Source organism: Rattus norvegicus, chromosome 8 (genome assembly GCF_036323735.1).
Source record: "Rattus norvegicus strain BN/NHsdMcwi chromosome 8, GRCr8, whole genome shotgun sequence".
Lineage (NCBI taxonomy): Eukaryota > Metazoa > Chordata > Mammalia > Rodentia > Muridae > Rattus > Rattus norvegicus.
The window spans coordinates 62,824,954-62,849,893 of NC_086026.1; the positions used below are offsets into that span (position 1 = coordinate 62,824,954).

Consider the following 24,940-nt stretch of genomic DNA (forward strand, 5'->3'; position numbering starts at 1 on the left):
AGGAACCTGCCTGCACACACACTTAACTTACTTGACAAGGACACAAAGACACACAAATAAATAAAGATATTTTTATATTTTCTGCAAAAACCTTTCCCCCCGAAAAGTCTTATGTTTTCAATTGTCAATGAACTTAAGCTTGAAGATGAAATTTCAATATAAAAACGTATCGACTCTGCCACAAACAAGTTGTTAAACTGCTTGAATCTGAAAGTAATCCAATATTTACTTTACCTGTTTTAGTATAATTTAACCCATGAAGTACTTATAATCAGCAAAAATAAAAATGATAAATATATGACTTACTTTTTTTTGTTGTTTTGAGACAAGATCTCTGTTAGCCCTGGTTGTCCTGGAACTCCTGTAGACCAGGCAGGCCTAGAATTCAAAGATCTGTCTACCTCTGCCTCCAGAGTACTGAGATCAAAGGCATGTGCCACTGCCCAGCAATCATAACTTACTTTTGAATCAATTTGAAACAAATTCTTATAATCAAAATGAACAAAATCCTTACTCTGTTGTTTTTGTTTTGTCTGAAGCAGGATTTCACTACATAAACCAGGCAGGACTGGAACTCAGTATGAAAGCCAGGCTGGCCTGCACCTATGCACCTCCTGCCTCAAGAAAGCAGTAGGACAGGAATCCTACAATGCATCTTTCTTAATCTTACAGGATATACATGTAATGCATTCTACTGAAGAAATGACTTAAACGTTCCCGTGTTCTGTATGTTTTAAAAACTCTTGTATAACCACAAAGGGCCAACTTCCTACGTAACAGACAATGATACGCTGTGAACAAAATTGAAGAGTAAAATGGCCTTACAAAACAGAAAAACAATGCAAGAAAAACAAACCCAAAGAGGATACCTGAAAACAGCATCCCAATTCAGATATTTCCCTTGTTTGGAGTCAGAATGCCTATCCAAATGTTGAACTGTTTCAGGATCCTGAATCAGGCGCTTAAATTTATCCACTTCTTTCTGAAAATGAAAATAATAATAATAACAACAATAATAACAACACACTATGTTAACTATCACACATTTTTTTTTCAAGAAAAACTTCTTCTATAGTGCATTACCCTTCGTTCTGTAGCCCTGTCATGTTCTAACTGCCGGCAGCAGATGAGCAGGTCATTCAGCGCTAGACTCATGGTTTAGGATTTCAGAACGTGCATCCTCACCTGTGAAAAGAAAGAAACATACATACACGATTTCATGTGAGGACTGTGATGTACCAGTAAGTTGTACTTTAGACCTGGATGGAATTATTTTAGACATTAACTATACATTGAAACCTAACTGTACACCCAGAGGCACACTATGATCAAAGGCACAATAATTTTTCTTACATTTCTATAGGACATTTTCTTAAAATACATCAAAATTAGGCTCTAATTCTCATGCGTGCTTTGCTTAGCATGATAATGTATTCTTTTGAATGAAACGAAACATTTCAGTATTATCTCTATAAAAGGAAAACAATGACTGATAACAGCAAACAATATGTTTCACATCTGCAGTGTTTCCGGTCAGGCATGTTAGAGGCATCTGGAAAACAACTGAACTATCCTGACACATGGCCTACCCTCTTGAAGACATCTGGTGATAGTGACCACCAGACAAGTATCAATGCACAGTTCCAAGTTGTAACATATGCCTCAAAGGAAATAAAAATACAGCAGGAAACCAAAGAAGAGAACAGAGTGTGTCCCAGCACATTCCTGTAATCCCATCAACAGTGGGAAGGTTAAGAAAGGAGGATCCGCAGTTTAAAGTCACCTCAGTGAGAGGGTGCCAGAATGAGCTATAGAAGCTCCTGTTTCAAAAGAAAAGAAAAAATTACAACAGTTTAGATAAGCTGTCACGAATATGTATCAAAGGAGAAGTAAGTTAACTCGATATCTGAATAAATTGGTGCCAATTACAGGAAGAACTAAAAAGTGAACATTTTAGGGACAGAGATCAGAAGAGCCAAAAGATTTAGGGAACTGAAAGACACCCAGAACTGTGCTAGCTTGCACAGCACACACACTAAAAATAGAACTGTGCAGAGATGCATAAATTCGTGAAATGTTCCAGGTTAAAAAAACCAAAAGAAAAAACAGGCTGTGGTGGTATTCGCCTTTAAACTTGGCACTCAGGAGGCAGAGGCAGAGAGAATGGCAGAGAGAGAGGCACACAGAGAGAGGCAGAGGCAGGTCTATCTGTTGAATTCAAGGCTAGCCTGGACTAAAGAGTGAGTTCCAGGACAGCCAAGACAACAGAGAAACCCTGTCTTGAAAACAAACAAACAAACAAACAAACCAAACAATGGTGGGTGGCAGAACCAAAGCTACCCAACTAGAGTAAGAGAGCTATCAGGTGAACAAACGGTACTGAGATATTAAAACAGGTAACATAGGTCCAGCTCCCAACATTCAACCGAAAAAGCTTCCTAAGCAAAAGCCCCTGAACTAACTGACAGAATCTTCCATTTGAAGGTTCAGTCAGGTTGATATGTTTTGACAATGATAATTATATCTCACCTTCCCAGATAACCCCACCTCTGGCATGCTAGTCTTGGCTAGTGGTAAAAAGCACTGGGGCTCAGTCAGGTATGGCAGTACTATATTCCCAGCCTGAGGTCCCACAACTGTGAGTTAGGGGCTAGCCTGGGTTGCAAAAGGATGGGTTCTATGGTCAGGTTGTATTGTTCCAATCCAGGTCCATTCAATTAACAGTTATCCAACCTGCAACATGCTGGTTAACCTCACAAATCTGTTTTCCGGATGCTAAATAAGAAAAGGATACCAGTATTTACCTAAGAGAGTTCATTCATCAGGCTGGAGAGATGGTTCAGTGGTTAAGAGCACTGACCGCTCTTCCAGACAGACCAGAGTTCAATTCCCAGCAACCACATAGGGTGGCTCACAACCCTCTGTAATGAGATCTGATGCCCTCTTCTGGTATGATTAAAGACAGCTACAGTGTACTTAAAGATAATAAATAAATAACTTTAAAAAAAAGTTGACAGGAGTTCGTTCATGTTCCTCCCCCCCACACACACACTGAACAAATGTTCAGTATTACTGTCATCCTGTTACTGTCTTCTCTTCCGATCAATTTACAAATCTATTTTCTCCTCTTCTTGCTCTCATCCCTTCCTATGGTTTCAATACACTGGAGACTGCAAAATCCGTTACCACTCAATAACAAAAGCTCGCTACACTTTGTGCCTTTCATGCACTTCCTTTTTTCTTAAAGCTTCCCTACCATCTTGCAGAACAATTTACACCTGGCGAGGTCTAGCGCAAAGTTGATTCTTTCAGGCTCAATTTCCACAGAAACAGTCCTTCCTCGGCTAACACGGTTTTTTTTTTTTTTTTCCTATCACATTACCGCTCTGAAAGAGTAGTTGTCTAATAATCTGTGCCAGATTGGGGTGGGGAAGGAAGAGCAGGTAAAACATTTTAAAAGGCTCTTAGGGGTTGCCACTTACCTCACTAAAAGACAGCACAGGTAATACAACTGGCAATAAGAATTCGAACTCTCGAGGCTGTGATTTCCTAGCCAGTGCTCTTAACTACGAACAAATGCAAACCTGTAGCTTAAATAGAAATAAACGGTCTGAGACTAAAGTGTGAGATAAAAAAAAAATCTCCTAGGTCGACGAGAACCCTTAAGGTGACAGGAAAGAGAGACGCGTAGAAAGGAAAGCTCAGGCTCATGCCAACTAAGGTCTGCAGAAAGTAGGAGAAGATCATGGCCGTCCAGCAAAGAAGGGGTAAGAGGCGTCCAGAGCCATTCGGAAGCTGAGGAAAGATGGGGTCTGATGAGAATTTTCCCTCACAGAAGCCCGAGCGTTCGTTCCTCGCTCCTACCGTTGCATTCTGGCTGCCAAGGCAAACCCAGGTCGCTTCGCCTTTTCCCGCGTGCACGGATCTAGCAGCTGGTTCTGCAAGCTCGCCTTCCCGCTTCCGGTTCAAAAGCGGCAAGTTGGTACCGCAAGGGTGCCCCACAGGAAGAATTCAGCTTGAGTCGCTGCACCACTGCGCTTGCGCCTAGGGATCACGAGCTTCCCAACTCAAAACACTCGCTCCCCTCAAAACATTCAGCGGGCCTGAGGAAACGCGCCTGCGCACTGCGCACCAATGGCGCTCGACCTCGCTCCGGCAACTCCGCCCAGGGGCCGTCGCTCCCACACCCGGCCACCGGGTCCTCTCTGGCCCCAACCTTCCCCAGACGGAAATGACGACGATTCCAAGGATTACGGAGGCGGGTTTCATTTCGGCGCCTTTCTGTCTCCCGCGGAAGCGATTGGTTGGAGTGGCACGAAAGAGGCGGGACAAATTGCCGCGGGTTCAGCACCGCCAGTGGAACCGGGAGATGCGGCGGCGCCGGGACTGTCGCCGTGTTTGCTCTGAGTTGAGTCTCGTCCCTTCAGGCGGCTCCCTGTGCAGCTCGGATCATGCTGTTACCCTCGGATGTAGCCAGGCTGGTATTGGGTAAGCGCCGGCCCGGGAGGGCGGGTGATCGGACCCGGCTGAGGGGACGGAAAGACTAGGGGCTGGGGGGGAGAGTTGTCCCGGGTGGGGAAGCTTTGAGGAGTGGTCTGCTCGCGTCCAAGTTCAGGCTAGCGGAGAGGCTTGGTCCCTCGGCGGCCTCGGACATTTGAAGCTTCCTTGGTGTGGGGATGTCCCTTTTCACCGTGCTGCGCGATGGGGGCAGCCGAAGAGAGAAGGAAGCTCGGCGTGGAACACCTGGGGCCTGGATTCCGAGGCACAGCCAGGCCCGCTGGGACACCTGAAGGATTGTCGTCTGTGTGATGGACGGGGCTGTGTGTCCCCCCCACCCCACCCCACCCTTTCCCTTGTCAGAGCCGGGACTGATAAAGGGAAAAGGGGGAGAAAACCCCGCTTCCCCGGCCGCCCAGTGTTGTGGACTTTACGACGCCCTTACCCATAACCCGACCTTAGCACTAGGAATTTGGGACACAGGGAGGTCTCCACACTTCTGGCCCACCGTAGAGGCTTGAAACGCCAATTGCATATTTCAGAACGGCAGTGTGTCGTGTTCTTGAGCAGATATTTAGGAGGTACGACAACTGACTTCTGGCTGCACACGTTCTAGCCCTCGTTTTCCTCCATTTTTGAAAAGGGCTTGTTCATAGACCACTGGTCGGTCGGGGAATACTGTCTACGAGAAAGACTGTTTTCGTTGTTTGTCCTTTGAAATAATAAAACGGATTGTACTGCATGGATCAAGAGACTCTTAGGCTCAAAACTGAACAGTGACTTTGAAACATTATTTGCGACATCTTTAAAAGAAAATGGTCAGAGTATGAGGAATCCTTCCATAGTTTCCAAAGCCGTTACGAACATTTGCTTTGTGCCCTATCCAAAAAAATAAAAATTGCACGTTTGGCAGGACATATTTAAGAGGCTCTGAACGGTGAAACTTAAACACTAAAACTAATGTTTTGAATGTTTAATTTTTTTTCTACTTAATCAGACTTGGGTAGTTAACCTAAATTTATACCTGTGATTTTTAAAGTTAGCTTTCTTGTAATTCTTAAATTTATTAGGCTCATAAGAAAACTGATGAAAAGTAGACCCACAGTGTAAATATTTTTTCCCCTGTACGTAGTGTGTAGGTAAGAACTGCGACTTTTAGCAGTCTAATGATCCAAATAAAATTCCTTGATCCAAGCCTCAAAAATGGCTTCTTGAATTTGGCAGTATGAACATTGTAAAAGTAGATAATTAATATGAGTTTTTTTCCGTTTTTTTTTTTCTTCAGATTTTATGGGATGTTTAACAGCAACCCAGATTTCTCTCCATTAGATACCAGTAGGATGTCATTCCTAGCTGTAAGAAAGGGGGTAGGGAGGGGCTTTACACACTTTTACACACTGTCAGCATATCCCCTGAAGAGAAAGCCCTGCCTTGTTAAAACCTTAAGGAAATGACAGGATCTTCCTAATTGGAATAGTTAGGTTTGTGTCCCACTAACACGCTGTAACTTTGTCTCTTAATGCCTGGAAACTCTCGTTAAAAAATCATCTTTGTTATTCAGATTCCGCTTTCAGTGCCTTGAATTCCAACTCGCCTCCCATTCTGTTTTGGAATTGTGATGTCTTTCCATATGCTCTACTTGGAATTCATGTATATTCTTTTGCAAACATTGCTGAAGCATCTCAAAATGGAATCACTTTTGAGCTTGGTATATAAAAAAACCTCTACCCCTACTCTCAATTCTGTGATTTAGTATTATCTTTTTATATATAGGTACTCATCGATATACAGGGTTACTGCTTGCTCTGGTCCTTCTGTGGTACCCCCTTACCATCTTTACCCCCTGTCTTTTGATTGCCTATGGTTTTTGTTGTTTTGTTATGTTCCAAACACTGCCAGTTTTTTAAGCATAAGAGGAAAGGTAATTTCCCTTAGCATTCACTTCTTTATTCTTCTTACCCTTTAATACCAAAACATTTTTCTAAACTCCATCTCACATTGCCCAATGCCCTATGTCACCAAATAAAACCTAGTAAAACCGCTTATTACTTAGTAACCTTACTAATTCACTTTCCTCTAATTCTTCACCTTACTGCAGCACTGAGTAGTCACCTAAATGCACTATTCAACCATAGCCAGCTATTTGTTGCCTCGATGGAATTTGTCAAACTATTGTAGAGACCAAAATACATTGTTTGCTGCCTCTGGGTCATCAGTTTGGCTTTTACTATTATGTCATAGGAAATGCTCTGTGGAACTGATTATACCCAGCCCCATCTTTTCAATATTTGCACTAGGTTGGAGCATACTAAGGTACTTAAGCTTTTCTAAATATTATATATTCCTTTTCCCCTGTATTCCTAATATACTTGTATTAAAGGTTCAAGTCAAGTGTGGTATCAGAAAGTTCTTTCAGTAGCTAAGGTTGGTAATTTCTCAACTGTCCTATTAAAGTAACTTTGTTGGTGGGTAGAGATTTTGCAAAATTGATAATTATAGCAATTGTTAAGCTTATGGTTTAGTAGTATTAATTACTACTCTCTACCTCTAAATTTTCTTTCTTCTTCCTAAACTAAAACTTTCTTATTCAGTATTCTCTATCTTGGATTCAAGCAAGAGTTTTTGCATTCAAGCTTCAGAGTTCTTAGGGACTTCAAAAATAATAAATTCTGTGTGTAAAAGGAGCACTTTCATGATTAAAGGGTTTAGTTTTTGTTTTTGTTTTTTCAATTTAAGTAGGTTAGTTTCTGTATGTGTGGCATCCATTTAGAAAACAGGCACTAAGTTGTACGTTTAATGTGATAGGATTTCATGAGAAACTTGGTTACACAGGTGGTACAAAAGCTTTGTAGCTTATGTGATGAGGGAACTCATAGGTTAGTTAGCACAGCAGGAAGCCATGCTAATCCAGGAGACAAGGCAATATAAAGCAACCCAGAGGCAGCTACGTGGAAGAAGAAACTGAAGACTTGCCTGATCTGTCTAGAGTCAGAGCAAAGATTCTTGAGACAATCAGGGAATAAGGCTTCTTCCTCCTGAATTCCAGTCTGATACAAGCCCTTGCACTTTTGGCGAACTTAGTCAGAAGCTAGCTGACAGGTGAGCAGAGTAACTGCCTGTTTGAAGTCTAGCTTCTTAAATAGAGTCCTAGAAAATAAAGAATTGCTTTAAGGGCAAACAGGACCAGTACCAACATATTCTTAAGAGATCAGGAGCTGGGGCTGGGGATTTAGCTCAGTGGTAGAGCGCTTACCTAGGAAGCGCAAGGCCCTGGGTTCGGTCCCCCAGCTCCGGAAAAAAAGAACAAAAAAAAAAAAAAAAAAAAAAAAAAAAAACAAGTAAAGAGATCAGGAGCTATTGGTTTTATTTTCATTTATATTAAAGACTGATATAATAAACATTCACCAGAATGCAATTGTGATCATCCCGCATCTTGAATAATACCTGCACTCACTGTTGACCCTTGAAGTGTTTCATGTTTATGTTACTTTATTTTTAATCTCTCATGTGTGTGCATGAACCCATACTACATTTTGGGTGTGTGGAGCTCAGAGATATTCGATTTCTTGGAGCTGTATTTGCAGGCAGTTGTAAAACACCTTAAATGGGCACCAGGAATTAAACTCAGATCCTTTGGAAGAGTGATAAACACTCTTGACTGATGAGCCATCTCTCCGGACTGGTTTTCCATGGTTCTTAACCATTTTGTCTTTTCTGTTGAAGCTTGTTAAGTATTCTTAGGTTTTATTCAGTACTCGAACAGGGCATCATCCCCAAACAAATTCCTACATACCTGCTGTCATTACTTTGGGACAGACGTATCACTCCCTTGACCAATAATTCTCCATGAGTAGTAGTAAATTCTTAAGTCTGGATCTTCCCATAAACCAAGCCATTCCTATTTTCTCAATACTTTTAGCTTTTCCTAAGTTAATCTCTTCTAACCCCATGCAAATTATAATTTGTGGGTCAAAGCTATACATCTTATGTTTGTAGATTTAATACTACAAGACACTGTTACTTAGTAAGAACTTATTCCTTACATTTATATTCTTTCAAGGATATGAAAGCATCAGTATTGGGCGATCAGTATGTGAAGGAGATGTTTACAGAAGTAGAGCTTTAGTTCTTGCTTTCTTTAGGATCCTTTTTGTCTTTCCCTAAAATGCCCAAGCTCTTAGAATGTTCCCCAATATATTGATGCCCCTTGATATAGTTAGGATTTTATCTGTCATGTGACTGGTTATGATCAGATGGCCAATCAGATGGTGGATAGGCATTTTTGTAGCACATAACCAGTTAATCTTATAAACAGTGGCATCATTGAACATTTTCAGGTATTTTCTCCATTGGTTTTGAGCGCTTAAGACAAAGTAAAACAGAACTTAACAAATTTAAGCAAGATTAAAGCTCAAATTTTATCAAAGCATATTTTAAGAGTAGAACATAATGTGTCTCAGATATTTCTAGATGGCTATATATTTCTATAACAAAAGAAGTAATATAGCATTCTCACAGAGCCTTTTCTCAAATACACTATGCAAGCTTGCAGTGTATCATGTGATATTATTTTCCCAAGGTATGCTAGCACAATTGGTCATATATTTTACTTGAGAGTGTGGAAAAATTATATTAAATTCTGTCTAAGGCATTGCTTTTCAACCTTCATTTTGTTGTTAGACCCTTTAAGGAGTCTTTGGAATTTTTTTTAACCACCTTTCCCACAAATATTTTTAATGTCACAAACTGTACATCTTATATTAGATATATATCTCTTGTATTGCATAAAAATGAGGTTTTCCTATTTCTCTCAGGAGCAATTTCTATCCTTTTAGGATGATAACACTTCTTAGGAATGTGTGTTCTCCAGGAAGGAAGACTGTTTAGGAGTTCTATTTCATAACGACCACCTGTCACAAGTGTCAAGTGACCGAATACATCTAGGTGATTAATGCTTTTAGAACTCTTTACAACGAAAAAAAAAAAAAAAAACATTTTTAGTGGATCTAAGCCAAATCCAAAACCTGAAGAAAAAATTCCAAGTACCCAGATTCCAAGGTGATTTCTTCAGTGGTTTACTTAATGTTTTAAATTTGTGTTCACAGAATCCTATTGCCACCTCATTCATTCCAAATAATACTTTGGGAAAACTGAGGTATCTTTTTAAGCTGTTTATATTTCACAAACAGGAAACGGCTTTTTTGCAGTTGAATTTTATTATTTTGTGTAAGAGACAAAAACAGCAGCATGTGACAGTGGCTGTGCACATGTGTGGCAGTCAGTCAGAAGATAACTTTCAGGAGATGGCTGCCTCCTTCCGCCATGGACTCCGGGGTTCACACCAAATCATCAGACTCGCGGAGCAGATGCCTTTAGCGGCAGAAGCTATCTTGCCAGGCCAGTTGTATCATTTTAATTCATGTAATTTGCAATATGATTTTCAATGATAGCAATCTTAAAGTAGGGATAATCTGAAATAAAGGGTTTGTTTGGAGGTTTTGCCAGTTTTGGTTTGTTTTCGTTTATTTGTGTGGATTTTTTTGTTTTGGGTTTTTTAAATTTTTCCTAATGCTTCTTATGCTCCAGGAAATATTTGAATATTTATTTGTTTTTCTTCATATAAGTTAGAAGTTAGAAAACCTATTTCACCTATTTGTGGACTACAAGAAGAAAGTGATAAGTTAATTCCTGAGCCATAATGGTTCCTAAGAGAGGACTTGTTTTGTGCTCTTCCCATTTTTAAAACTCATGTGGCGGGGTTGGGGATTTAGCTCAGTGGTAGAGAGCGCAAGGCCCTGGGTTCGGTCCCCAGCTCCGAAAAAAAAAGAAAAAAAAAAACAAAAAAAAAACAAAAAAAACTCATGTGGCTTTGTAGGCCCTTATGAGGGTTGTGTTTAATTTTATTTATTTGTATGTATCCAACTGTTTTGACTGTGTGTATCTGTACTATATGCACACAGTGCAGAGGATCAGAAGAGGATGTTGAGGCTCCTGGAACTGGAGTTAAAAATGGTTGCTAGTCATAGTCTAGGTGAAGATCTGAGCGCAGTCCTCTGAAAGAGCTGCAGGTGCTCTTGGTCAAGCTCCCACTTTGCTTCTGTTTGTTTGTAGTTAGAACTGAGTATGTGCATGTGTCCAAGTGAGGAGACTTAAAAGTTTAGAATAGGAAGAGGCTTTAGGAACCATTTATTAAAGCTAAGAAAATGTTTCAGTCATTATATTTACCAGCACTGAGATAAATAAAATATACTTAGGCTAGAGAATGTAAGGGGTTGCTTACAGTTATTGCATATTGCAGGAGATTTCCAACTGTAGGCAAAGGGAATATAATAAAGGATTTTTTTTTTTTTTTTGGTTCTTTTTTTCGGAGCTGGGGACTGAACCCAGGGCCTTGCGCTTCCTAGGTAAGCGCTCTACCACTGAGCTAAATCCCCAGCCCCAATAAAGGATGTTTTATGAGATTAATTTGAAGGGTGGAATGGTCAGAGAGCTACAATAAAATTAGGATGCGACAAGTAAAGCTCCACAGAGTATGTTAGGAGTTTATAGTGGGTTCTTCCCCTGCAGTGTATAATTGACACGCTAAAATTCGGGGGACTTATATTTCTTTCTTTTTTTTTTTTTTTCTATTTTTCGGAGCTGGGGACCGAACCCAGGGACTTATATTTCTAATATGGAATAGGACCACTAATTCCAACAAAAAGCACATACTGATAACAGGCACTCTCAGCTTCCCCATCCTCTGATTACCTGCTTTTATGTGTGAATTTGCTGTTTATGGACATCACACATAATTGAAATACTGTGGCTTTCATGTCTAACTTCATTTAGCATGCTTTCAAGAGTATTCAGGTCATGGTGGGTGTTTCGATTTTTGTCCCAGTGTATATTGGTAAAATCAAGTTCTAGTTTGATTTCTAGGATCTACAAGGTAAATGATATGCAATTTTTTTTACATTTTAAAAGTTGTTTTGCTTTATCAATGGTATCCTTATTAGCATAGAAATTTGAAATGTCGATATTCAGCTTGTCTCTTTCTTTGGTTGCTTGTGTTTCAAGTGCTATACTTGAATATATCAATGTTTAATCATTATATCTTTGTTCAATCCGAGGCCAAAAAAATTACTTCTTTCGTTGTTTCTGTTTTGAAACAGTTTTATAACCTTTGCCTTTACAGCTAGGTATTTGATTTTAGGGGAGTTAATTTTTTAATATAGTGATGTTTGGGGACCAGCTTCATTTTTGCAAGCAGATATCAACTCGTGACAGCATGAGTTACTAAAAGACTATTCTTGCTAGGTGGTGGTGGCTTATACCTTTACTTCCAGAAGACAGAGGCAGAGAGATCTCTTGAATTTGAGTCCAGCCTGATCTACAGAGTGAATTCCAGTACAGCCAGGGAAACACAGAGAAAGCCTGTCTCAAACAAACAAAACTTCTTTTCCTCCAATGAGCTATTTTGATAACTTTAATACAGAGCCAAGTGGTTACCAACCTTTAGCCCTCACTTATGGTTGGAGTTCTTATTGGAATTAATATCAAGAATATCCTTCTGACTTAACACAGTGTAAATAGATCTCTCTTTGATTCGATGAGACATGAAGTGGCTGGTCAGATAAGTGATGCTAATGGAATGTGGATTTGGGTAATCCAGTAAGCATGTGTCTCCATCCGCTCACCTAGTAATCGTGGAAGTCGGAGTAGTGGAGTGCACGTACTCTTTCTTTGCTGGTTTCTTCCCCGTGGCCATTGCTTTATGCTGCAACACAACTACAGAAAGGCTGTAGAACAACAGCATGTTTTGCTGGAGACTCCACTTGGCTTTCCTACATACTCTAGCAATTTTAAGAGCTTCTTACCAAAAGTACAGAGTTTACTGAAAGTGTTCAAACTTCTATTCTTCATTTAGGTTACTTACAACAAGAAAACCTCACATCTACTTGCCAGACTTTTATTTTGGAAAGTTCAAATTTAAAAGAATATGCAGAACACTGTACTGATGAAGGTTTTATTCCAGCCTGCTTACTGGTGAGTTACTTACTCCTTTCAGGAAATGTTCATTACTAACCTACGCAGAAGACTAAAGCAGAGCCTTAACGTGAGCTTTTGAAGGAGGCACCATGTGTGCCATATGTCTGCTGTCCTGATTGGGAACCTAAGATAATTACAGGATCACTTGAGCCCAGGGATTTAGGGACAGCTTGGGCAACATAACAAGACCCCTGTCATTCATCAGCCAAGCCAACTTTGGCAAAAAGCTCCATGGCTTATCACTGTCTAATTCACATAACTGAGAAACAGATTTAGCCAGGTGGTATACATCTATAATGCAGGTTTTAGAAAGCTGAGACGGAATGATTATTATTACTTTTAGACCAGCTTGGGCTACACAGGAAGACCTAATAAAAAAGTTAAATTAAAAGATTACTGTCACCTCTTTTTGTAGGTATACAAATATAAAAAGAATACTCTGGAATTACAGTTTTTCATATGGTACTAGTAGTTGTGTTAAAGATGGCTCCTTAGGGGGTTGGGGATTTAGCTCAGTGGTAGAGCGCTTGCACGCAAGGCCCTGGGTTCAGTCCCCAGCTCCGGGAAAAAAAAAAAAAAGATGGCTTCTTGGTGGAATTTTAACTATTAATGATCATTTTTCTATAAGAAGTCTAAAAGAATCTACAAAACTGAAGTTTACCAAGGACACGGGATAGAAAATATGCAAGATTCCACTCTGCTTTTACATACCTGCAGTGAAGACAATGGCCAGCCAATATCTGCATTTTATACCTCCCTGAGTTCCAGGGAAGTTGGGCATCTACCCTGCCCCACTTAAATGAGGAAACTTGCAGCTCTGGAAAGTTAACGCCTTCATGTTAAAACCCAGGGCTAGACAGTGGCAGAGCCAATGCAGGATGGTGTGGTCCAGTTAATGGCACCCTTCTCAACACGTCACCCTGCCTTTGTGCTTTCCGTGTTTTTCTATGAAGAGAAAGGAGGGAGGAGAGACTGGGCTTGGTTCTGAAAGCTGCTGCACATACTGCAGACGAGTGGGGTGTGCACAGCACTGTTGTTCCTGGACTCTGAGGCCAGTGGCCTCTGTCTTCACCTAGAAGGAAGGGACAGTTATTTCACTTTTTACAGTACCTAATTATAATAACAACAAACAGAGTGCTTGAGTAATCTAGCAAAACATATGTGTGATGTTTGCTAAGATACACAACTGTCTTTTACTGGAGTTCCTTGGGATCATATTCCCTCGTTTGGCTTTCTTAGATGTTTGTATACCCAAACAAAAATAAAATAAATCTCGAAGAGTCAGAACACTATATATCATTTTAAAGTGTCAAGATTAAGAAAAAAAACTGGAAAACTCACATACCAGAAGAGACTAATGAAACATAATGCTTAAGTATAATCTAGAATTCTAGATTCACATTTCAAGAAAACTTCAAATGCTGAATAAGTTCCAGTACGTTTAGGGCTGATAAAAGGATTCTGTTCTTATAAGATGCCAATACTGTAAGGAACTGAGAATAGGCTACTGAACTTTGAACTGTCTTTAGGCTCTTCATTGAATTTTAAATTCTAAAAACAAAAATCTTGAGAAAAGTTAAATTAAAACTTAAAAAGTACAGAAAGGTAGATACTCATGTCCCTTTTTAAAGACTTTTTTTTTTAATATGTGTATTTGTGCATGTTTGTGTAAGATTATACACACATGAATACAGGAGCTCTCAGATCAGAAGAGGGCATCAGATCTCCTGCAGTTGGAGTGTTTGGGTAGTTGTGAATTGTCCAATGTTAGTGCTGGGAACTGAACTTGGATCTCTGAAAGGGTAGTATGCTCTCTTACCCTCTGGACATCTCTCCAGATAAGTAAACTGAGATGCTAAACATTAAACCAAATCCACAATGTTCTTATAATTCATAGCAATAGATCTTTACTGTGTTACTTTCTCTTAGTATTTTTCTTAGTTTGTTTTCAGAACAGTAGTGAAGATAAGAAATAAAATGGCATGATAAAAAGAGAAGGAGGGGAAAGGGATATTCGGTGACAATGACTTCATTCATCCTTGTACTGAGAGGCCAAAGGGAAGGGATATCTGTCTTTACCAAATCAGTGACTCTCAACCAGTGGATCGCAACACATGGGGAGCTGTCAAACAACCTTTCACAGGAGTTGGCTAAGACCCTCTAGAAACAGCTGTTTACATTTTATTCATAACTAGCAAAATTACGGTTAATAAAGTAGCAATGAAAATAATGTTATGGTAGAGGGTCACTGCAACATGAGGCACTGTATAAAGGCTCACAGTGTTAGGAAGGTTGGATGATATCAGTGGAGATGACTGTTACTATACAGAGGGGAACCATTTCTTTAGCCAATCATTTAGCAATAACTAGTTACTGGTTATTATTAGGGGAAAAACACAGGGAGTGATTACTTAGGTAAATCTCCTGCCTTCTCAAGCCTTATGGTGGGGAAATAGCCTCCATCTGAGCTATATCCCAGTTTCTTTTTACTTCTTTGAGTTGGGATCTTTCTAACTTACTTGAGCTGGTCTTGAACTTTCTCTGTAACTCTGATAGAACGTGAGTTTACAACCCTTGTGCTTTACCTTCCCGAGTACTTAGGAAAACAGGCCTATACCATATGCCTTAATCTCCCAGTACCAAGGAAGCCGTGACCCGCCTGGGATTTATAGTAAGACACACACACAAAAAAAAGAGTGTAGTGTTGAAAGTTGAGCCGGAAATGGAACGTAATTGCCACAGTTATATATATGTCTTCAATATTGTTTAAAATAAAAGTTTTATACTACGTCTGCTGTCAGTTTCTAGGTATTTAAAGAAATTGTTGCAAGCTGTTACTACTTTGAAATCAGAACTCTTGGCTCCCAAATCCTTGCTCTTTTCTAACCTTAAGTGTATGATTATGCTGTTACAACAGAGTACTCGTGAATCGTAGTCCTAAGGAAAGGAAAGGAAAGGTGTGTAGGTATACTGACAGAAACAGGAACAGAAATGTCCTGCTCCTTAGGAAGAAGATCTCATACACTCGTTTTTAAAACTTCATTTTTACATGGTTTACATGGCTTTTAGGTCAGCCAGAACAGGTTCGGTGTGGGTTCTTACTCTTTCTTTTAAACATTATAACAAAGTACTGCCTCCTGGCTGGAAACTGACTCCTGTCACAGTTCAGACAGGCAGAGCTCTGTCCTCAACTGTGCTACACACACCTTTAGTGAATGTTGGTGACCTGCTTCTCTGCCCTTTCTCACAGGAGTTTCTGCAGTCTAGATCTTTCATTGCCATTTATGGTGGGAAAGTGGTAAACTGTATGACTTTGGTAATGCTTAATCTTTTTGTCTTTCAGTCCTTATTTGGAAAAAACTTGACAACAATTTTAAATGAGTATGTAGCTATGAAAGCAAAAGGTAAGAACTTGGATATTGTTGTTTTAAGATACTGTCTCATTAAAAGCCTTGAGAAAACGTAATCTTATTCTGGTAAGATATGTTTTTCTGAGCTGGGTGGTGGTGGTGCACACCTTTAGTCCCAGCCCTCGGAAGGCAGAGGCAGGCAGATCTCTATGAGTTCAAGGCAAATCTGATCTACAGAGTGAGTCCTAGAACAACAGGGCTACACAGAGAAACCCTTTCTTGGGAAGTGAGGGGGGACTATATATTTTATTAGGAAACAATTTATTTCTGCTTATATTGAGTAAAACCAGTTCTAAAATTCCAGATGTTAGCTAACCAACATAAGCCAAAACTCATATTTTAAACTGAAGTAAAGCTTAGCTCTAGGTTATTTATAATTAATTGCTAAAATTCTTTGACCTGGTAATTTAATTTTGGCTTCTGTGTAATATGAGACTAGGCATAGGACTTGGTCAAAAAATTGGCTGATAGTTAAAAACATAAAATAATTCTTCAGATTTCGATAAGTCAGAGGGGAATTACTTATTCTCTTGCTATTGTTCCTATAGTTCATATCAAAACTATTACTGTTTGATTGTCCTAAGAAAATAGCCAGAGGAAAAGTAGCTTTACCTTTTTTGATGATAATTAGATGTGCAAGTATCCTGTTAGCTGCTTTGCGTATCTCAGTGTTTAACTCAATAAAAAGTATTGCTCATAGATGTTTTTAATAAAGATATCAAGGGTTAAGTTAGCACACATAGTAGTTTGTATAACTTTCTGATAATATTGTTTCCCTTTCTCTAATACAAAGAAGATATAAGATTATTAGCCTTAAAAGTTATTTAGATACACTTTCTCATTTGTATTAGATTTGCTTCTCTGTGGTTTAAAAAATAAAGCCACCTCATTATACATCTGCACACTGTTACAAAGGCTTATTTCTCAATTCGCCATGTAACTTCAACAACTTAGAGACAAGGCTTTTTTGTCTTTTCCTGTTATTGTCTGTGTCTTTGTTCACATTGAAAAATGAATTTTTTCAACTGAGTTTATTTCCTCTTATTTAGAAACATCAAATGATGTCCCAACAATAATGTCATCTCTGTGGAAGAAGCTGGACCACACGCTCTCTCAGATCAGGTACTGTGTCCTTAAAGATGTGCTGATTTAGGAATGCAAATACACTTAAGATCTTGTAAAAATTTATCCATGTAACATCCTTTTAACTTCAAAGTTTTCTAGAGAGTAATCGAGGTTTGTATTCTAAATTTGAAATAATTTGGAACAAGTCGAATACTTTTAATTATTTACAAATGAGGGAATTTTAATATATAAAAATTTAATGACATTCTCAACTTTGCATACCAATTTAAAAACAGTTTAGACCTAGATACAAATTCCTTTAGACAACCATTTCTTCGTTACATATTCAGAGAATTGTTGACTTCCTGCCCAATTGATTCTTTCTGGAATTGTCTAGTATTTTCTCATGGTATGAATACTTAAACTGTCTATGTAGTTCACAGTCTTGGGATGCCAGTTTCAGCGTCCTTGAAAAGAGGCCAGCCTTGTTGCCATAAGTTTTGGACATCTCTTATATGATGACAGTATCTCAATGAAAAACCCTTCCTCTCAAAGCTACAAGTGAATATTTCATATAAACTTCAGTAGAGGCCTCATTTTTACCCTCTGGCTAGGCTAATAGCTCCAAGTAGTTTTGTCCTAGCAGTGAACCACATCTTATTTGCTACTTTTGTGATTATATTTCTTACCCTAACTCATTCTTCTGCCCTTGGAAATAATCTACAGAAGATTTTTACAGGGTCTGGAGAGGTGACTCAGTCAGTAATAGTGTCTGCTATACCAACACGAGGAGCTGAGTTTGGCTCCCCAGGACTATGTACAGAACTATATGCATGTAGTACATGCCTATAGATAGCCCCAGGACTATATAAAAAAAGGCTCTTTTTTTTTTTTCTTTTTCTTTTCTTTTCTTTTCTTTTTTTTTTTTGGAGCTGGGAACCAAACCCAGGGCCTTTTGCTTGCTAGGCAAGCGCTCTACCACTGAGCCAAATCCCCAACCCTCAGCTCAAGACTCTTAAAGTCACTGAATCTTGAGGGTTTAGTGGGGAGATGTTTGTTTTAGTGGGCTGTTAGCTAAAAATAAGATTCATTTTACACAGGTTTTCTCAAAATTTTTATGTTAAGTTTTGTGGGTCTTGGTGGAGATTTGATGAATTTCACAGGAATCAGACATGGTGTCTATGATTGCTTATTAATACGTTAAAAATAATTATAATAATAAAAAAATAATTATAATTTACAATGAAAGGATTAGCTTCTACTGTGAATTTTCTATGTGTGCTTTTCTGTATATATTGAGGTTTAACAAAATAATTTCATAGTCATAATGTAACAGCAGGATTCCTTGAACTCTGAGGTTCTAAAGTATTGATATATGAATAACAGTTTTTAGGAAAGTTTCTACCATTACAAAATTGAATTGAGAATGCTATATCTATATGGAGGCTACTTAAACATAGCACGTTTCTGAAGATGGGCCAAGCTATACCTTAATATCAGAACATTCCAGTGCATATTGATTAAATAGGAATTTAATCACCAAAACTATGTTGGAAGAGTATTTATATGGTTCTGTTTTTCTTCTAAAAGAAATCACAGTAGGATACCGCAAAAGACATGTAGACTCTTTATCTCAGGGAAATCACCATTTAACTCATAATTTACTTCAGGTCTGATGGTAACTAAGCCAGAACATACCTCATTGAAAAGTAACTTAAAAATAACTACCGTGTTTTATTTGTTAGGAGCATGCAGAGTTCTCCAGGGTTTGCTGCCCATCAGAGAGGTTGGTATTTAACTTTCATTAATGTTCAGCATTACTTCACCGTCTGTCTCATGAACATTTTAACTAACAATATATGTGTGCTACATCTATATTCTCTTTAAATTGCTCTCTTAGTACATTCATTAGACATGTTCATGTATTAGAGTTGAAGGGGTTTGAGGTGTGGCTTAGTGGTAGAGTGCATGTATAGGTCCCTGGATTTAATCATCAGCAATATAAAACAAAGTTAAATAATCTGCATATGTGCAAATACATAATTTTTGTGTATGTATTTATGCTTTAAAGCATGTCCTACTTTTACTCTTGTATGTCAAGTGGTAGGTAGCATCCTTGATCAATCTATAATTTTGAATATCTTAACTTTGAGGGAACATTATAACATTATAGGTTATGGCAGAATGGGTGTGCTTTGGGGTATGTAAAGTTGTAATGTTTGCATTTCAGTTTATGTTTTTCAAGGCTATCTTTGAATCTATAACTCTAACATGTTATAGTGTATAGGCCATGCAACATAGTGTCTTGGTCAGATTCTGAAACTCCTCTGACACTAAGTTAACTTGGAAATATTCATGTGTTTCAGCTCGAACAAGAAATGGAATTGCAGAAATCAAGCGGCAGCGATGGCTGGCATCTCAAGCAGCTCCCGTTAGCTCAGAGTTGCTGGTTTTACCTTACGCTTCAGGACAGTTCACCACTTCTCCTTTGGCAGCCACACAAACTATCAAACCAACTGGACAGATTTCAACTCCAGTGAGGTCAAATATTGTGGTGGTCAACCATTCACAGACACAAAATACTGTAACTAGTAAGTTTAAGTTTTATTCTTTAAATCCAGCTCATCCAAGAAACCTTGTCTTACTTTTAAAATATGAAACCATGGCCCAAGAGAGGTGAAAGAACTTGTAAAGATAACAGAGAGTTGTTCGGCCACAGAATGTAAGCACAAACCTGGGATTTTTTTTCTCACTGTTATATAAAACTGACTCACCTGTGGAATCCCAGCAGTCAGGAGAATCAGAAATTCAAGTCATGTGATATATGCCTTCAAATAAAAATATTTTTACTTAAAGTCTAGAAGTCATTGTAGCTGAGGTCTACAGTTCTTTCTGTTCTAATCGAAATCTAAACCAACCTTGAACTTGTCTAATTTTCAATTATAGGGTAATAATTGGAAAGACCTGGTTGTAATTTTAAGTAGAATGTACATTATATTCCACCATCTCTTTACTGTGATTGTCAGTGTGTCCTGGAATATATTCCCACTATACCACCATCATTATGTGCTAGATATTCTATATATTCTCAGCTGAGTCTCAGATGTAGAAATAGTTAGAAATTATGTTCTAGTCCAGACCATGCTTGTTGTATATATACTTATTGAAGTGAAAACAGCGTAGCAAGAAGTAGGAAGCTGGTTTAATACTTGCTTTGGGATTAGAAATCAGGGTTCATCTTTTTATTTCTTATCGAGTAATTTTGCCACCCATTAAGATTGCTCATTTCAGGCATAATGGGGTCGCCTTTAATCCCAGCAATGGGGAGACTGAAGCATGTAGGTCTTTGAGTTTGAGGCCAGCAAGGTCTACAGAGAGTTCTAGCTGAGGCTACACAGAGAAACCCTGCCTTGAAAAATAACAACAAAAAGATTGCTCATTTCTGTCTTTCTCCAAATCCTGTCCTATACTAGGAGCATTCAGTTGATTCTTTCTATATTTTTCTTTTTGTTTCCTTTGTATTGTGACAAGTGTCAACCGTAAGTGTGTAGGGACTGGACTGCATTCGTTTTATTATCTTGTATATGCCTTGCTCTGAGTGGTACTCAGAAAATGTTTTCTGAATTTTAATATTCAATAATAGTATCTAATGTTTGTCATCTCATTCCAAGTTTATAAAATTTGTATTTCTTTGGCTTACTGTGTTTTCTTAAGATACAGCTGGAGAATCTTTGAATATCATTCCTGGTCCTCAGGAAAGGAAAACTCAAACCAGTTTAATGTCTCCTGGTAGACGTAAAAGGTAATTACTTTATATAATCAGCACATGGCCAGTAGCCACTTAAAAACAGACAAAAGGGGGTGGAGAGATGGCTCAGCGGTTAAGTGCTCTTCCTGAGGTCCTGAGTTCAATTCCCAGCAACCACATGGTGGCTCACAACCAACTGTAATGGGATCCGATGCCCTCTTCTGGTGTGTCTGAAGACAGCTACAGTGTACTCATATAAATAAAATAAATAAATCTTTAAAAAAAACAGGCAAAAGATAACTTAGTGTATACTTACATTGTAAAAAAATTAATAAGACTAGATTAAGTTCTTGAGACTATTCATTCCAAAATGCATCTTTTCCAGTATTGTGGTTCACTGAATTTGAGTTGTGTCTTTTAATATTGCTTACTGTTCACTAACTTTCTGTAGTGGTGTGCATAATCGTGGTACAGCCTATGAAGGATCTTAACTCATTTGTAGTGTTTTCTTAAATGAATGTAATGTTAGTTTTATGGTACAAAAGAACATATGGAGGTAAATCATGACGGCCTGCTTTTGTATTGTATATGTATATTTTTCCTGGTCTGCTTCAGCCTGTATTTTAAAAAAATACCAGAGGTCAGAGTTCTAAATGGTTTTTCTCTGATTCTTCATCTGCCACCAATAGTTTTTTCTTTTTCTGATTAGAGTTTTTAACTCCTCAATTCAAGATGACTTTATTGTCAGCTTCCTATATTACAAAGCTGTGTAACTTTTAAACCATATAAAATAATAAACATTCATAATAACATTTTAGAAGCTTTGAACTTTTATTATAAAGTTCATGCATATTTAAAACTTTGTTCATAAACCCACTAGTCCAGGGGATTGCTTCCATCGTTAGCCTGGTGGTAGAGCGTGGAATGTAGCTGGGGAAACACGTGCCCAGCATGGATGAGGTCCTGGAATAAATTCTCATTACCACTAAATAAAGAAGGAAAAGGGATAGAAGTACAAAATTTATACACGTAAGAACACACAGGGAATTTTTGTGTTTTTTGTGGGGGGAACTTGGTTTTTGTTTTGTTTTTTTCATACGTTTTCTTTTTTTTCTTTCTTTCCTTTTCATCTTTTTAGTTTGTTGTTCTTTAATAGAAGTCAGGTTCATTACATCTGAATCCATGTCTGGGAATGCTTTTCTGCTCTTCTGTCTTTGTTCTTATGGAAAGAGAAAAAAATGTGTCTGCTACATGATGATCTCAAAATTTGTATATATATCATCGATCTGTTAAACAGGTACTAAAAGGCAAGGTTTATGGTTTATTTCAGTGAATCACAAAAGAAGAGTCTCCCGTCATCTGGAGCACATTCATCAAGGAATCTTCAGGATCCAAATGCATTTGCAGTAGAAAAAGTAAGTGACCTTCCTAAAATGTGAGTTCAAAATGTTCTCAAACTTGAAAATACTGATGTATGTATTCAAACTAAGTGTATTTATATGTTTGGTATGAATATGAGAGCAGCAGATTGCCTGTTGAGTAGGGAATTGTAACTGGAAAGTAGCAGTTAGAGAACACACATGTGGTAAATGAACCAAGTAAAAATTATTTGTGATTGCCAGTTCCTGCAATTTAGTTGAACATTTTACCTGGATCAGATAATTGAAGACCTTGTGTGACGTAGTACAATAAAAAGTGTATGGATGGTGTGAAAACTAAGTTGGTGAAAGACCTGTGATATTTCTGAATTGCAATATTCAGGCCCAAATGAAGATGGAGGCCCCAGAACTTGGTTTCTTTGCACTGATGATTATCAAAACCAGCCCCTGCTATTGATTTTGTTTTGTGACTTTTTTTAATTATTCATTTAGAGTTGAGGTCGTGTCGTGTAGTCCAGATTGAACTTAAACTCCTGACTTCAGCTTATAATTTTATCTCAGTTCCACAAATTGCTGGGACAAAAGGTGTTGATTTGGGTTTGGTTTGGTTTTCCGTGATTAATGTAATATTCTTTCCTATCTTTTACTAGTCTTGATTTCTTTTTCAGCAAATGGTCATTGAAAATGCAAGAGAGAAAATATTAAGCAACAAATCTCTTCAAGAAAAACTAGCAGAAAACATAAATAAGTTTTTGACTAGGTGAGCTATCTGATTCAAATCTGATTGTTTTTACCTAATCACCCAACTGCACTAACTGTTTTCTTGATTTTTCTTCTGTGTTACAGTGATAGTAATATTGCTCAAGTACCTAAACAGACAGAAAGCAGCCTGACAGAGCCAGAAACGTCAATTGATGAACTCCTAGGACTTCCGGTATGGGTAGATGTGTGTGGGGATATGAGTGTGTGAGAGAGTGTGAGAGAAGTATAATTAGAATGCAGTGGTATTTTAGTTTTATTTTAAAATCATTGCCAAAAAATTACATGTATACAATCTAATTTAAAGTAATTAAAATAGACTGTTCGTTCATCACAGATGTAATCTGTTTCTGAACACATTTGAATAGTAAATACAATGTTTAAGCCAGCAGATATCTTGGCGTCTGTTGGGATTGGAGGAAACAAACACAGACTGAGAGTAGTCTAACTGCGCCTGTCTCCATACTTTGAAAACTCTGTAGACATTAAATACCTTGCCAAAGGGATGTGGCAATGGACTTGACCTAATTTGCCGAAACTTCAGGCTTCTCAGCTCTTACAGCAGTGAACTTACAGCAGATAGATGGCTCCAGAGAGCTCAGCTCTGGAGTTACAGATGATGGACTTGCCTAGCCAGAGAAGAAACAGTTTAGGACTATTGACAACTGTACTGTATACACCATTGGCTACTCTAGAGTATATGAACTCAGAGTAGGAAAACTTAGCAACCTGCAGACTGAGAGACAAGTAAAGCTGAAGTAAAGACAGCTGCCAGATAGAAAACACTTAGCCAGGATGTATTAGGATCAGCATAAACCATAAGATATAGAAGTTCCCAAGAGAGTCCCACCCTGAACCTCTGTACTCATAGATTAAACGGAGTAGATTTTAAAAAGGTAGATTTTTTTAAAGAGTTGCTTCAACTTTTTTTTTTATATCTCCTTCACTGTCTAAGCTCAGCAATTTTCAACATTTCTTTATCTTCATTATTCCTAGAACTCCTTTCAGGAGTCTCTCACCCTTCATATGTGGGAAGTTGATTCTGGGATCCCTGACTTGTGATTACCCCTCGTTTCTGGTCTCGGGATACCTCATCTTAGTATAGTGTCTACTATAACCCTCCAAAGCACAGCAGCTGACAGCAGGCCATCTTTCCTACCGCCTGCTGGCACCATGGAGCACTTACTATCTCACCAAAACCTCCATGCCTTTGAGGCTTTAAAACTGGGCTTGTCTTGTGGATGTGTAGGATTGCTGGTTTCTTTTTCACTCCTGACTTGGCTTCATCTTTGGGCTGGAGCCATGTGCTCATTCCTTTTTACTCTGTCACCTAACAGTTACCTGACCACCCCTCTGCTGTGGGACATTGCTCTGCCACACTGTCTCTTTGGAGTAGAGTCCGATCGTTCTTCTCCTCGCCCTCCTCATTTGCTAGTTTGTAATTCTCTAACCCGGGAGTTAGTCTCTTTAAATAAATAAGCCTGGCATTACAATCAGAAGAAAATGTCTGAAATATTTACATGTAAATGTCAACAATGACAAATGTGAATAAGTTCTCTTGTATTAAACCCATACTAGTTCTATTTTTTTCATGCCTCATTAATCTACAGAGTGAAATCCACATGTCTGAAGAAGCAATACAAGATATACTGGAGCAGACAGAATCAGACCCAGCCTTTCAGGCACTCTTTGATCTATTTGACTATGGTAAGTATTAGGCATTGAGTTAACAAGGAGATAAATTTTTCTCTACTGACTTGAGTAACTAACTCAGTATTAAGTAACATCACCCAGGGCTTCTGACAAACTGCCTATTTCCTTATAGCAAATGACGGACATGGGAGAGGGGTCTTTATTTTATTTTTACTTAGGAAGTTCAACTACAAAAGTAGAGGTTTTTTTTTTTCTTTTTGGGGTTTGGGTTTTGCTTTTGTTTGTTTGTTTGTTTGTTTGTTTGTTTTTGAGTATTTTGACCAGTCAACATGAGCTGTGGTGAGCCTGTTATAGAACAGGTAAATATAAATGAATCCCCAAAATGCAAAGTATTCAGC

At 38.4% G+C, this 24,940-nt stretch overlaps 2 protein-coding genes across 16 annotated transcripts in view; one reads left to right on the forward strand and one right to left on the reverse strand.

Moving 5' to 3' along the window:
- Atm (ATM serine/threonine kinase) overlaps window positions 1-4,087 on the reverse strand; it is a 104,102-nt gene extending 100,015 nt beyond the window's left edge. For 5 of the 9 annotated variants that reach the window (XR_005487761.2, XM_008766222.4, XM_039081068.2 and 2 more), the window contains exons 1-4: window positions 3,865-4,031; window positions 3,483-3,590; window positions 1,084-1,185; window positions 870-982 (exon numbers count right to left, since the gene is read on the reverse strand). Coding sequence is in view for 8 of the 9 variants with exons in the window: in XM_008766222.4 (XP_008764444.1) it covers window positions 870-982; window positions 1,084-1,155 (185 nt within the window). In the remaining variant the exon portion in view is untranslated. Of the gene's footprint in view, window positions 1-869; window positions 983-1,083; window positions 1,186-3,482; window positions 3,677-3,864 lie in introns of those variants that run through there. The other 4 variants (XM_039081069.2, XM_063265115.1, XM_039081070.2 and 1 more) reach the window with 3 other exon arrangements.
- A 100-nt stretch (window positions 4,088-4,187) lies between these two features.
- Window positions 4,188-24,940, forward strand: part of Npat (nuclear protein, co-activator of histone transcription) — a 37,925-nt gene continuing 17,172 nt past the window's right edge. For 4 of the 7 annotated variants that reach the window (XM_063265465.1, XM_063265466.1, XM_039081460.2 and 1 more), the window contains exons 1-11: window positions 4,204-4,488; window positions 12,407-12,525; window positions 15,872-15,932; window positions 16,988-17,060; window positions 18,749-18,789; window positions 19,370-19,594; window positions 20,718-20,805; window positions 22,082-22,166; window positions 22,799-22,890; window positions 22,977-23,064; window positions 24,500-24,596. In XM_063265465.1, coding sequence (XP_063121535.1) covers window positions 4,452-4,488; window positions 12,407-12,525; window positions 15,872-15,932; window positions 16,988-17,060; window positions 18,749-18,789; window positions 19,370-19,594; window positions 20,718-20,805; window positions 22,082-22,166; window positions 22,799-22,890; window positions 22,977-23,064; window positions 24,500-24,596 — 1,006 coding nt within the window. In that variant the 5' untranslated portion in view covers window positions 4,204-4,451. Of the gene's footprint in view, window positions 4,489-4,557; window positions 6,206-12,406; window positions 12,526-15,871; window positions 15,933-16,987; window positions 17,061-18,748; window positions 18,790-19,369; window positions 19,595-20,717; window positions 20,806-22,081; window positions 22,167-22,798; window positions 22,891-22,976; window positions 23,065-24,499; window positions 24,597-24,940 lie in introns of those variants that run through there. The other 3 variants (XM_008766268.4, NM_001108147.1, XM_008766266.4) reach the window with 3 other exon arrangements.